We start from the raw sequence: 14687 nt of genomic DNA on the forward strand, positions 1-14687 counted from the left end.
TGGTAAATAATGATTACAGAGGAGATTCTACTGGTTTCTTTTCCAGTTTTATGGAGCTATAACGTGTATGAGTGTAAAGGGGGGCAGTATTGCTGTAAGGTTTTGGCCATGAATGTTATTTTGTGGCAACTCTACTCTTAGTGTATGTTCTGTGTTAAATGTTATTGTCTATGTGTGTATGTCTGCATAGAAATGCTTTGCTTTTCCCTTCTTTTGTTTTTATTTCCTTCAGCTTCCATTTTGGCCTCCACTATTGGCCTCAGTATGTAGATCTGTGTCTGCAAACTGTAGAACATCATGCCAACACATACAGTACATTAACAAATACCCCTGAAAAACTGTCAATACTAGTTTTAAATGGTGTGCATTTTTTAATTTCCTGTTTGTTGGTATGGCTTGTTTTACAGTGACATTTATTATGTAGATAGTGGGTGCATGCTGTAGATTTAGAAATATGGACAGCTGTGGATGCTAGAGGTCTGAATAATCAAGTTTTGAGACTGAAATAGTTTGACATTTTTTATTTTGCCAGTGCAGAAATACACAGCTCAAATGCTCAGCTCCTCAGTAGATAATTGACCTTGTCTGCTGTTTGCCCTTGCCATCAGTAGAGAGCACTCTCATGCCTCCTTTTATTAGAAAGAATGTCAAACTTCTCTGAAAAAAAGTTTGTTGTGTGCTGTAGGTAATGAGTAGTGTAATTTCAAATTCATATCAAACTTGGCTCATTAGTGACTGTAAATGAATATTTGCTTTATCCTAGCAACAGCAGACTGAGAATGTCAGAACTATCATAAGCTAAGGCAATTCATCATCCTTGTAGAGTCAAAGCCAGGGAGAACATACATGTCACACATGAATCTGTCTTCCTTATAATTGTGTGCAAAATTAGAAATAAATCTTGGAAAATGTAAGATAGAAAAATCTGTCCACAAACTGTATACACACATGGAAAAAATTGTTGGTTCACCTTTAGTTAAAGACAGACAAACCAACAGTGGTTACTGAACTAACTTGAAACTGACAAAAGTAATAAATTAAAAAATACTGAAAATTAACTGATAAAAATCTGACATTGCTCTTAAATTGTGGTTCAACAGAATCATTAAAAAATCAAACTGGCTTGGTGGTACCCTTTAAAAAGATCATAGGGACATGTTAAACAAAGGTGTGTCCTGTAATTAGCATCATGGGTGTCTTTCAAACTTGTAATCAGTCAGTGTGCCGATTAAAAGGGTGAAAAGTAGTCACTGTGCTGTTTGGTATCATGGTGTGTAACACACTGAACATGGAGCACAGAAAACTAAGGAGACAGTTGTCCCAGGAGATTAGAAAGATAATGATAGACAAGCATGTTAAAGGTAAAGGCTATAAGGCCGTCTCCAAGCAGCTTGATGCTCCTGTGACTACAGCTACACACAGGACTGTAGCCAACCTCCCTGGAAGTGGCCTAAATAGGAAAAATGGTCAAAAATTGAAGAGACTGATAATACGAAAGTTAACCAAAGAGCATAGAACTACTTGTAGAGAGATTAGAGGTGAACTCCAAGGTCAAGGTACATCAGTCTCAGAATGTACCATCAGTCGCTGTTTGAGTCAATGTGGACTTAATTAGAGACGACCAAGGAAGACTCCACTGCTGAAAGCAAATCATGAAAAAGCCAGACTGTAATTTGCCAAAATGCATATTGACAAGCCACAAAGCTACTGAGAGAATGCCCTTTGGACAGATGAGACAAAACTGGAGCTTTTTGGAGAATCACATCAGCTCTATGAAGCACACAAAGAAAAGAAGACTGTAGCTACAGTGAAAGGAGGCTCAGTTATGTTCTGGTGCTGCTTTGCTTCATCTGGCACAGGGTGTCTTGAATCTGTGCAGGGTACAATGAAATCTCAAGACTATCAAGGCATTCTGGAGTGAAATGTGCTTCCCAGTGTCCGAAAGCAGGTCATAGGTCCTCCAACAGGATAATGACCCAAAACACACAGCTAAAAACAGCCGAGAATGGCTAAGAAAAAAACACTGGACTATTCTGAAGTGGCCTTCTATGAGCCCTGTTCTAAATCCAATTGAAAAGCTATGGAAGGAGCTGAAACATACAGTCTGGAGGATGCACCCTTCAAACCTGAGACAGCAGGAGCTGTTTGCTCACAGGGAGTGGGCCAAAATACCTGTGGACAGGTGCAGAAGTCTCAGTGAGGGTTGATTGCAGTGGTTGCCTCAAAAGGTTGCGCAACAAATATATTAAGAGTACCATCATTTTTGGCAAGGGTGTTTTTGTGGATGATTCTATTGAACCACAATTACAAAGCAATGTCTGATTATGTCTGTTAGTTAATTTTTTTTATTTTTTTATTATTTCTTCTTTCACTTTCAAGTTATTTCAGTAACCATTGTGTATTTTCTTTCTTTAACAGAAGGGTACTAACAATTTTGTCCATGTGTGTAATTCAGCATGATGTTTCACTGTAGACATGTAGTATTTTTTATTAGTTACTAATTTTAGAGTTTAGATTAAATTAGTGTGCTAACAGTAGAATGCCCAACGGTCTATTCCAGTTGATAATAAAAAGGTCTGTCTTTTTTTTCAGGCAAGTCAGCTTCCCCCTCACCTCCAAGCACTCCAAAGTCCCCAGTGACCAAATCCACTCGTTCCACCATAGGTAGAGCTGCAGCACATTCTGACACAACCAGCATCAAACCACAGAGAGTACAAAACACCAAAATAGATCTGGAAAATATGAAACCAAATAAACGTGTGTTTTGTTGGAGTATTTGAAAATCAATTTATGCAACGTCTCATGAATGTACTAGGTTTTTCTGTTTGCTCTGAGTTAAAAAAAACCCTTCCTAATACCTCTATGAAGGCTTTTCTAATTATTTTTATATTGTTGTTCAGGAATACTAACTCACAGCTCTATTTGATGAAATATCTGGTTGTAATTTCTGTGCTGGAGCACAGGGATAACTTGAGATCCAGATCTATATCAGGAGCTGTGTGGCTGTAGAGTGCAGTCACTTGAAGGGGACAAATATGTCTAATTGTCAGTGATTGATTTGTTGTGCCCCAGTCTCCTCTGTACACACCAGTGTATTGACCCAACAGTCACCTGACATTTCCATGTAATCTTCAAGTGGGTAAACAGCAGCACAGCTCTGGGACAAGAGGCTGTCCGGGGCAGAATCTGAGCCGAAAGAAAATAGTGAGCAGGAGCATCCCTCTGGGCCATGCCTGGTAGGTGTGAGCTCACACTGGGAGGGTGATATTTACAGGACACTGAGATAAGTGGATAAGTGAAAGCTGTTGAAAGCTCCTGTATCAGAATATTTTGTGGCCTCTACTTATAAAAAAGCCTCCTGACTTTGAAGGGGCGTCTTCCAGGGCATCAGCTCCCTGCTGTTTGAGCAGCTGCTTCCTTCAGCATTTAATAGCAAGCTGAGGAGCACAGTGACAAAACACAGCGGCTGGCCCCGAGATATTTTTAGTTCAGAGGCCTATGTCAGTCAAAGTCATTGTGCAGTTCCAATAACTGGAATTACCATAGTTGCAGACTAATCCATCAACATTAGTCAGAGGGTGTCATTTGCAGTGGTTGGGATGGGCAGCACAGACGCAGGTGTCCTTGTGTGTTGAATTATCACCAGAGCAAACAATGCACCTGAGCTGGAGACACAGCAGAAGATTTGCATGTTTGCCATGGGGAAATGAAGTGGATCTGGCTTTGTTGACTGGCTCGGACAGCTGCTATCAAGGAATTCTTTTCCTGTACTAATAATCATACACTACATTTTTAGCTCTTTCCACATTGGCTAAGTAGGATATATTATATTTCTGAGGGTGTAATTGTCATATTTCTCCTGCTTTTGAGGAAAATTATACTGATAAAAAGAGATCGCTGCCTTTGTTTCAGGGCTTCGTTACCTCTGACATTTCTTAGAGTAAGGAATAAATAATCTGAAAAGTAGCTCCATAATTAATTTAAAGTTAACCTGTTAAAGCATTAAATATCTGAGTAAACTGAATAAAATGAAAATACCCATGTGTGACTTTTACAAGTTACAAGACAATAAAATTGAACCCACTGCTGTGTATTTAAATCTTGCTATGGCCTTCAGAGTAGCTGTAAGAGCTGTTAATGTAACAATGACCAAATGTAACACAAAAATGTAATAAAAACTCTGAATTTTATAACTGGTAATAATGTAACAAAATGCTGCTGTCACATTTAGAGTCTTTTGTTACAATATGAAGCAAGCAAATATGTTTCTCCTGATAATTTATTCATTTAGTTACATTATAGAGTGAGTCAGTAATTTATTAACATGATAGTTGCTTCGGTATATTGAGTGTAGTCTGCACTAAAAGCACACTTTCAATAGTTTTTACTTTGATTTAAGGGTCAGAATGTTCAGACACAAACAACCAAAATCAACCAAATATCAAAATATTTCTCAGAATCATGACAGAAACGGCGTGATGTTTCCTTTAAGACAAAGTACATTTTTAGACTATCGCTGCACAACTAACTAAAGACTGGTCCAGGTCTAAGCCAGTCCTAACCATGATTATTAAAGTATTTCACAAAATGTTTATATCACTTCACATGTGCATGAGTAAACACACGCACGCACACACACACACACAGACACGCACAAGCCCAGGAGGATGGGGTGTTTGTGTCTGAACATTTTGAGCCTTAAAGGTCCCATATTTTACTCCTTTAAGAAGAGTTTATCTTGGTCTAAGAGGTCCCCAAAACATGCCTGTGAAGTTTGTTACTTAAAAAAAAAAAAAAACTCCAGTATTGGATTTTTGCATGCCTAAAAACCCCTTGGTTTTCCTGCTCAGAACAAGCTGTTTGACTCCGCCCCTGAGCCCACCACTCTCAGGAAATGAATGTGGCTTAATGGATGTGGCTCTCCTGATCCTCCTCTCAGCTGCCACCTGGAGAGGAGGGCGGCACTTTCTGCAAAGAAGGGAGCACCGCCTCCAGCCAAACTTGTAGGCGGTGCTAACCTCCCACATGACATCATGAGGGGAAAAGCTGAGAACAGCTTGTTTCAGCACACATTTTCTGAAATGTTGAGAAAGAGGGGGTGGGGGAATGGGTTTTCTGATTCTTAGGGGGAATGTTGACAGGCCAGAGGCATGTATTTTTTTTACAGAAAAGCCTGAAAAAGTATATTTTGCATAACATGATACCTTTAAATTAAAGTAAAACTATTTGAGAGAGTGCTTTTTGTGCAGACTATACTCAATATACTGAAGCAATAATCATGTTAATCCATAGATTATTGACTTTGACTCACACTACAACGAAATCAAATGATAACATTATGAGGAGAAAAATATTTGCTTGGTTTATAATGCCACCACACATACAAAATGTCACATCAGCATGTTGTGACATTACCAATCAGTTTTTACATTATGAGTTTTATGTTACATTTTTGTGTCACATATGTTGTTACATTATCGGCTCATACAGCAGATAAGGTAGGTGCAGGCTTCAGAGAATATATCTGTTTTTTTATTTTTTGAAGAATTTGTTAAAATTGTTGATTCTGGCTTTGATTTTAATGTCCTTTACTAACCGTTCTGTGCCATTTCACTTCTTTTCCTCATTTTGTCTCACTTTGCCCTCAGTCCCTGTCTTGTTGAATGTTAGCTTGGCTGTTAGTGGCAGCTTTGCAAATTTCAGCTGGATATCTGGAGGAGAGCACGCTGTGTTTTATATTGCATATATGAAAAACAGTAAGCTCCTGTCTTTCTTTTGTACCTAGGTTGAGTTTAATTAGTCTGTAGGTGATTGATTTAGATAATATTCATGTCTTTACTAGATTCAATAGATACGTGTTGTCATGAGTACTAACCAATCCCAATAATTCATCCCTGCACAGGTGAGGGTGTGTGGAACATTTCAGATGCCCTACACACCTCACAGAGTTTCCACATCATTGAGGGGCTTGAACCTGGGACTGAGTACACTGTGCGACTGATTCCCAACAGCTCGGTTGATAATTCTAGTATATTTGAAGATGTTATCACAACTGGGTCTGCAGGTGAGGGAGGAAACCACAACTGATAAAAAAAAAAGGAAAAGTTATTGGCCTCTCTTTGCAGAGAGCACAGGTGCAGCGTGCGTGTCCTTGTGCGGTGACTCATGCAGCAGCGTGTGGTCCTTTGCTGTGTCATTGTTTAAGCCATGCAGACTCGCCAAGAGGAATTACATTTGTACAGCGTTCCTTACTTGATTAATTGGACAGGCAGGATTAGCTGTTTAATATTAATATTGGATCGTATCCATCAGCGGCGTGCCTTGCCACCTCTTGCCTTTGAATCAGATAGTCTTTGTCGATGTAAACATTCAATCTAGTGTCCTGATGAAAAGGCCAAGGAATATCAAAGTCACCTGGTTTTGTTCTCCTCAGGTCTGGCCAGCATGCAAGGAGGAATATCCACCCAGGGCTGGTTTATCGGCCTGATGTGTGCAATCGCTTTCCTCACACTCATTGTGTTGATTGCCTGCTTTGTCAACAGAAATAAAGGGGGGAAATATTCAGGTAGGTGCCCACCTACAAGCACACAAACATTAATTCTCAAATACTAATTGCTGCACTGAGAATATTTTCATAACCCTGTTTGTTGCTGTGAAATAGATTATCACTTCTAGAGCATAAACGGAATGTGTAAGCTTTTCTTAGGGCCATAAAATTATTCTAATGCAAATACACACAGAAAAAGGTCATGGAGAAAAATTTGCATTTCCACTATATGTCCAGCATTTCAATTCTGCAGTGTTTAGACATGCTGCGATTTTCAGCAGCAATCTAAACAAAGTGCAGCCCACAGTGAAACAAAATGCAAATGCTGCACAAGGGGGGCTGAGTGGGTAGGGGTGACATAAGCGCTGCAGTACCTTAATGTTGTTTCATCTACTGAGGACATGAGAGTCCTTACCGGCTTTATTATTCAAAGCTTGTGGCCATCAGGTTGTTGTCTCTGTTATTTCAGTACATTTCAATCACAACCCTTCACTCAGACATCAGGCAGAGCCATGTTTCTTTGAAACAGCTTTCAGACATTTGAATTGTACACATACAGGTGCGTCTCAATAAATTAGGATTTCATGAAAAAGTTAGTTTTCTACCATGATTCAAGCCAAAAAAAAATCTAACTACACAAAAATGTTCTACAAGTTTTTTTGTGTTAATCTTAATTATCCCAGCTTACAGCTCACAAAAATAAAAAAAATCCAGCACCTCAAAGTATTAGAATATTGTGGAAAAGTCCAATTTGCAAAGGTTTCCTGAGCCTTCATTCTCTCACTCTGATTCAGTACACACAACCACAATCATGGGGAAGACTGCTGAATTGAAAGTTGTCCAGAAGACAATAACTGACACTCTGCACAGGAGGGTAGGCTACAGAAGGCCATTACTGAAAAGGCAGGCTGTTCTTAGAGGCTGTATCAGAGCATATTTATGGAGTTGACTGGAAGGGAAAAATGTGACAAGAAAAGGTGCACTAGCAACAGGGTTGACTGCAACCATCAGAGGGTTGTCAAACAAAATGGATTCAAGAATGTAGCGGATCTTCAAAAGGGGCTGAGGCTGGAATCAGTGGGTCAGGCGCCACCACACACAGACATGTCCAGGAAATGGGCCAGAAGTGTTCGAGTCACTCCTAAGGGCTAAGAAGGAAAAGAACTGGATGATTGGTGGTCCAAAGTCCAGCTATGGGTTGCACCAGCTGTGTGTATGTTCAAACATTTACATTTAAGGTGTTGCACCAGCTGAGATAGTTTTAATGTAACTTATAACTTAAATAGGTATAAAGACCTCAGCAAAATGATGCTGTTAAGGTGATGGTTTTGAAAGGTGGGATAATTCTGAGGATGTTGAGGAGCTGAGGATTTCCCCAGCAATTTGGTGCCAGCAGTATCTTTTCCATGATCAATAACAGATGTTTTCCATGAGCGGAGATCATTTCCACTGACCACTGTTAAATTATCCCCTGTTGTTAGCAATTTCACCACTCCGTGTAGAAGAATGTAGAGAATCTCTAGGTTACCTTAAAGAGGAAGATGAGAAACACCAGACACAACAATACAGACAAGCAGGGCCACAGACTGATTGGCTCAGTAAATCATGCAAAAATGGACTTGAGCTTGTATAACTCTTTTCTAGCCATCTGACAACTCAAAGTACTTTTGCACCACAGGTCGCACCTACCCATTCACACCCACCCTTTCGCTCCATTCACTCCACATTCACACACTGATTGCAGAGGTTGCTGTGGAGAAATGGCTATCAGTATTAGCTAATCCCATTCAAATGCATCCATACCCATTTACACTAACCTGGTACATCAGATGGATTGTTTCACACATCCATCTGGAAAACCACTCATATACAGCGTTTGGGGAAGGGCGGAGCCTATAAAAACAAACTCAGAGGGTGATTGGATGAACGTCAAAACATGTGACATAGCCGCTATCAAGCTGCACCACTACCGAAGGATTAAACACCACGAACCATGGCGACTGTAGACATGTCAGTATATGACATTTGTCGTTCTTGAGAAGCAAACAACTCACTGCTGTTCTTTGTTCTTCTTTTAATGAAGAAATGTCGTCAAGTTCTGATAAAACTGGTGCTTTAGCAGCATCCATTATTACACCGGTCTCGTGTTGTGCCTTGCTTACGTCACGACTCCACCGCCCCTTAAAGTACTTCCCCTCGACTCTGATTGGTCCTGTCACTTTCTAACCAGGCCCAAACGGTTCAGATGGGAGCTTTGTAAGATGGATTTGCCAGTGACAAACACGGCGTATCCATCTGCATTGCAAGGTTATATTTACACACCACCGAAGAAAAAGTGGGAGCAAACTGGGGTTAAGTGTCTTGCCCAAGGACATACAGTATCAACATATGACTACAGGAGTTTGAGATTAAATCCACAACCTTCTGACTGTGGTACAAGCAACTCTCACTACCAAGCCACAGTCGCAAAAGGAGCCTTGGCCAAGTACTGAGTAGATAAATGAGCATAATTTTCCAGAAGTGGAGTACTGGTTTGAGTGAGCTATATGCTGTAATAAAACGAGCCTTGAAATATTTTACTTTGTAATGATGAATCTTGAATATATGGTGGTGTGACATTTTGAATTTAATTACTGGGAAAAAAAAAAAAATCATGATTTTTATTGAGACGCACCTGTACGTAGTGTAGTCATCCTGAATTCATATTAAACATGCCTTTTATCCACAAAATGTCATTTTCAATATAGAATTCAATTTATAGAATAGAATTAAAATGAAGCATTTGAACTCTACTGAAAACATTTATTTGAATTTCTGAGACTTATCCTGACCTTCCACCAAAAAACTACTGAGTCAGGGTCAGAGCCTTGAACTTGTTAAAGCAAAGTCACAAAGATCTTCATTCTTCCACCGCCTCTTGTGGAAATCACTGATATCTTCTCTTCATTCTGTGAGCAGTAAAAGAAAAAGAAGACCTTCATCCAGACGTGGAGTCCCAGGGCATGAATGATGACACATTTTGTGAATACAGGTAAGCATAACACTCAGAGCTCTATTTCACCACCTCACTGGAATTGACATACAACAGTGAATACATTTCTCCTCTGCTAGCAAAAATTTCCATCCTCTTCTCTCAGTAACCCTTTCTGCATTTCTCCTCTCGCTTGAAAAGACAACCCAGCTCGCATGAGGTTCACGTGGAGCCTTACACTCCTTCTGTTCAAGACATTTGATGGACTGAGTAACTGAAAAGTATGTGGTAAACAATTTTAGGTGTTTACACATCAGTGTTGTTGGAGTGGTAGCATCACTTAATAGTTGTCATAGAAGCAGTTTTGTGTTGGTATTGGTGGTTGACATTGCATCACAAAGAGAACTGCAATGCTGTTAGCTATCACTTTCTGTCATGATAGAGCTAAACACAGACTGCCCAGCACACAGCAGGTAAGCAGCTAAAACCAAGAGCTATCTTTGAGAGCAGCTCAGCTCAGCTCAGGACCATAATATCTGGGCGTCTTTCACTAACTCTCTCAATTGCCAAATTCATTACAGTCAACTGCTAAATGATCTCAGAGGGGCTCTGGGATCAGAGAGATCTACACAGCGTGTGATAAAGTCAAAAGTGGCTCATTTTAACAGGACATCAACAGAGCTTTGAAGTTGCTTTACCAGCTATTCATTAATCTTTTCTAAGTTTCTATGTTTTACTAACTCCCTGCTGCTTTCAAGTTATTAAAAATTTAGATTAAGTGTTCTGTTCACGTGCAGAATTACACCTCAAGCAATGTATGGCTTGTACAGACATCAATAACGTACAGTCCCCTCCAAAAGTATTGGAATGGTGAGGCCAATTCCTTTATTTTTGCTGTAGACTGAAAACATTTGGGTTTGAAATCAAAAGATGAATATGAGACAATAGATCAACATTTCAGCTTTTATTTACAGGTACTTACATCTGGATCTGATAAACAACTTAGAAGATAGCACTCTTTGTTTGAACCCACCCATTTTTATTGGGAGCAAAAGTATTGACACATGTTACTGACAGGTGTGTTTTGTTGCCCAGGTGTGTCCTATTGCACTGATTATTCAAACAGTAAATAGTGCTGAATATCTACACTCAGTTTCAGATTTGGGTTTTGCCTGTGCAGACTGCATTTATAGTTAGAGATGTAATCAACATGAAAACTAGAGAGCTGTCTATGGGTGAAAAACAAGTGTTTATGAAGCTTGGAGAAGATGAAAAATCAATCAGAGCCACTGCAAAAACATTGTCCATAGTCATTACAAGCATTTGGAATGTCCTGAAGAAGAACAGGTAGACCAAGGAAATAGCAGCAGTTGACGACAGAAACATTGTGAGAGCTGTAAGGAAAGACCCTTAAACAACTGATAGTGACATCAGCAGCAACCTCCAGAGGACAGGAGTGAAGGTATCACCATCTACTGTTCACAGAAGACTTCATGAACAAATGTACAGAGGCTACTCCAGGAAATGGAAATCACTTATTAGCAAGATCAGGAAGGCCAGGCTGGAATCCGCCAAAAAAAACAGCACAGTGATGAGCCTAAAAATTCTGGGACAAGGTTTTATGGACTGATGAGACATGAGTGAACCTTCACCAAAGTTATGGAAAGTCTAAAGTTTGGAGAAAGAAAGGATCTGCTCATGATCCAGAAAATACAAGTCTGTTCATCTGCCAATTTAAAGAAAGATGCAACCAAACTGACTGGGAGATCCTTCATCATGAAGCAAGATAATGATCCAAAACACACTGCCAAAACAACAAAGCAGTTCATCAGGGGCAAGAAGTGGAAGGTTTTAGACTGGCCAAGTCGATCTCCAGACTTGAACTCTATGGAGCATTTTACCTGCTAAAGAGGAGACTGAAGGGAGGAACCCCCAAAACAAACAACAACTGAAACGATGAAAGCCTGGAAAAGCATCACAAAAGAAGAATGCAAAAGTTTGATGAAGTCAGTGGGTCATAGACCTGATGCAGTTATTGCAAGCAAGGATTTGCAACTAAACATTAAGTCATAGTCACTTGAATCTATTCTAAGTCTATATGATCTAATACTTTTGCTCACGTAAAAATTGGTGTTTCTTTAACAATAATGCTATTTTCTAGATTAAGATCAGATCCAGATGCAAATACCTGGAAATGAAAGCTGAAATGCTGATCTCTTGTCTTATAATAGTATTCATCTTTTGATGTCAAACCCAAATGTTTTTGGTCTACATCAGAAATAAAGGAATTGTCCCAATACCTTTGGACAGAAATGTATCTGTGCTGAATCCACTGATGTCAGATTCCATCTACAATGTGCAGAGGAAGTCTCCCTCTTCTTAAAGGGAGGTAACAAAAAATACAATGTCTAAAGTTCCAATTGTCAACATGAAACAATGCCCAGAACCCAGTTCTCTTCATCTAACAGAAACACTAAAAACAAGAGAAAACTTTTCTCAACTGGAGTCTGTTCAGTGACCACCTAAAGTCCATAAAGTCAGTATGTGATGCTCCCCCCCATCATCAGTGTTGAGATGTGTGCCGGTTGCTTGAATGGCATGTTGAGAAAAGCCACTTTGCTTAGTTGAATGACTATAAATGCACTATGCAAGTGCAGTTCATTTACCATTTGGCCAGCCAATGGTAAATGCTGCTCACAAAGGTTCATTGTAGAGGCAGTGATAGCTTGAGCCCACACCCCCCACCTTTCCAAATAAGCCATAGAGTGAAGCCATGGGTGAAATGAGGTGATTTTAAATCCACTGTGCCTCTCTTGCAGTGACAACGACGAGAAGCCACTGAAGGGCAGCCAACACTCGCTGAGCAGAGAGATCAAAGCAGGGGACAGCGGAGACAGCCTGGTGGACTACGGCGATGAGGATGTTCAGTTCAACGAGGACGGCTCCTTTATCGGCGAGTACGCGGGGCGGAAGGAGAAGAGAGCATCCACTGAGATCAAAGCCACCGTTCAGACCTCGGCATGAGGAGTGGAACCACCATCCATCGTCCCCCAGACACTGTTTTCATTAAACCTTCTGGGAGGAACAAATAAAAAAAGGAAACAGACATTATCCACACCAAGCACAGGGTTTTGTGTCAAATGTAATGCGTCATTGTCAACTGCATATTGCCACCTACCTTTTGTAAAGCTCTGTTTTGTCAAGTTGCAACAGAATGACCATGACTAAATACTGTGTATATATAGTGTAAATTGTACGTCAAGGTGTTTTCTTTTTAATAATTATTATCACACAAAAGTCTGGAGGGCTTGTATTGTCTTTTTTTTTAAAATGTCCATTACTTCAGCTGCAGTTTCTACAAATTTGTCTTTGTCAGTTGCACATCATTATGCAGCTTTGGCTCTGATGTTATCATATAGCAGACCACCAGTGTTGGGCAAGTTACTCAGGAAGTGTATTAATTTACTTTGTACTCATTGCTTTTTTAAAAAGGAAAACTATCACCCATTCATTCCCTTATATTTAATACCACTTTAATACTGCCATACCCCAACCCCACTTTTTTTCTTTGCATCTAAGAAAAAATAAAAAGGTAAAAAAGAAAATACTACAATTTAATGAAGGCTACATTCTGGATTCTTGCCTCTCTGCCGTTCCCCATCCTTAGTTAGGCTCACTGACCAGTAAACTTTGGACCTACTATTACCTGCGATGGATGCACAACATCTGAAAATACCTAGTTTTCAAACAAATGCCATTTCCCAAAGCAGTAACTTTTTTACTTGTGTTTTAATTTTGTTAAAGTTTTAAAATGTTAACCTTTTGCCCTACTCCTTACAGAAGGAAATAATAATTTTACAGTTATCCATTTCTGAGTTCTGTGTTACTGCCCAACACTACAAAGCACACACAAGTTGGAATATCAAGTAGATATTTTCATCTGGGGGATATATTACTGACTTTTTATATTTGAAATAAATTTATTAAATATGATGTAAGATGTGTAAAAGTTGCTTATTAACTTATTCTTTTCTGGTTGTTTTATACCTGACAAAATAACAAGGATATTGACATATCATTACATATCATGAATATTGATTCTTGTGTCATGAGAAAAGATTTTGTCCTGTTTAGCAGATGTGTATCAATTAGACAGATTGAATTAAGAATGCAGCCTCTAAAGCCCATCATGCCTCACTGTAAAACCCAACATGGAAGAGATTTTAAACATTGTAATCCAGGTTTAATTAGAAATGTGAGAGACATTTATTTACCGATTCTGGAGAATCTTAATAAAAACCTCATGCGCTACAATAAATGGGTTAAATTTCAGGCTAAGCAGACTGATTCCACTCTCATGACTCTACGGTGTTTTAAATCTGCCACAAACAGTTGATTACATAAGCTTAGTATTTTAACTGGAAATGGCCAAACTGCCATCTAGCATCTGTAGAAATCAATATTAGTCATCACAGAGTTTGGATTTTTTTTTTCTCATAAGAAAAAAATAAAGTGTATAAAAAGTGTGATTTATAGCTACAGAAATGAAGGGGAGCTTGAAGGGGTTTTTCAGTGACTCTGAACAGATATTTTAGCGCACATACATGACAGGTATCACATGATTATATTCAAATTCCCTATGCCATAAAACTGTTCTTGTTTTATTCTGAATTTATGTCACCTGAGAGTCAAACTCAGAAAATGTTCATGCACTCCTGACCATCACTGGTTTTGCTACAAGGCCCATGAGGTAAATGCCTGTCTTTTAGAGCATCGGTTCCCAACCTGGGGTCCAGGCACCCCTAGGGGTGCACTAAAAATCTCAGGGGGGCACGGGGCCCTGTCTACTCTGACATTGTCAAAATTCAATGTGTATATATTTTTAAAAATCTTGATTAAAAGGGTAATGTACAATGGTGTATCAGAGCCACACTAAAAGAAAAAAAAATAAAAATGATAAGATCATTTGGGGATTTTTTTTTAATTCTGAGAAAAAAAATGTACATTTTTTAGATTACAAAGTCATATATTTACAAGACTCAGAAATTCTGATTTTTAAAGTCATAAATCTATGAAAAAACACAAACTTAATATACTCAATTATAAGTTGTATTGTCATAAATGTACAATATTGTAAACTCAAAATTAATGGGAACCTTCATTAAAACA

The 14687-nt window shown here is 39.1% G+C and overlaps 1 protein-coding gene across 8 annotated transcripts in view; it reads left to right on the forward strand.

The window, feature by feature from the left end:
• Positions 1-14461, forward strand: part of chl1b (cell adhesion molecule L1-like b) — a 107848-nt gene extending 93387 nt beyond the window's left edge. For 5 of the 8 annotated variants that reach the window (XM_041783886.1, XM_041783889.1, XM_041783888.1 and 2 more), the window contains 5 exons: positions 233-262; positions 2593-2664; positions 6434-6565; positions 9506-9578; positions 12338-14461. In XM_041783886.1, coding sequence (XP_041639820.1) covers positions 233-262; positions 2593-2664; positions 6434-6565; positions 9506-9578; positions 12338-12542 — 512 coding nt within the window. In that variant the 3' untranslated portion in view covers positions 12543-14461. Of the gene's footprint in view, positions 1-232; positions 263-2592; positions 2665-6433; positions 6566-9505; positions 9579-9719; positions 9800-12337 lie in introns of all 8 variants that reach the window. The other 3 variants (XM_041783893.1, XM_041783890.1, XM_041783892.1) reach the window with 3 other exon arrangements.
• Positions 14462-14687: the final 226 nt, after the last annotated feature.

Source organism: Cheilinus undulatus, linkage group 3 (genome assembly GCF_018320785.1).
Source record: "Cheilinus undulatus linkage group 3, ASM1832078v1, whole genome shotgun sequence".
NCBI classification, from domain to species: Eukaryota; Metazoa; Chordata; class Actinopteri; order Labriformes; family Labridae; genus Cheilinus; species Cheilinus undulatus.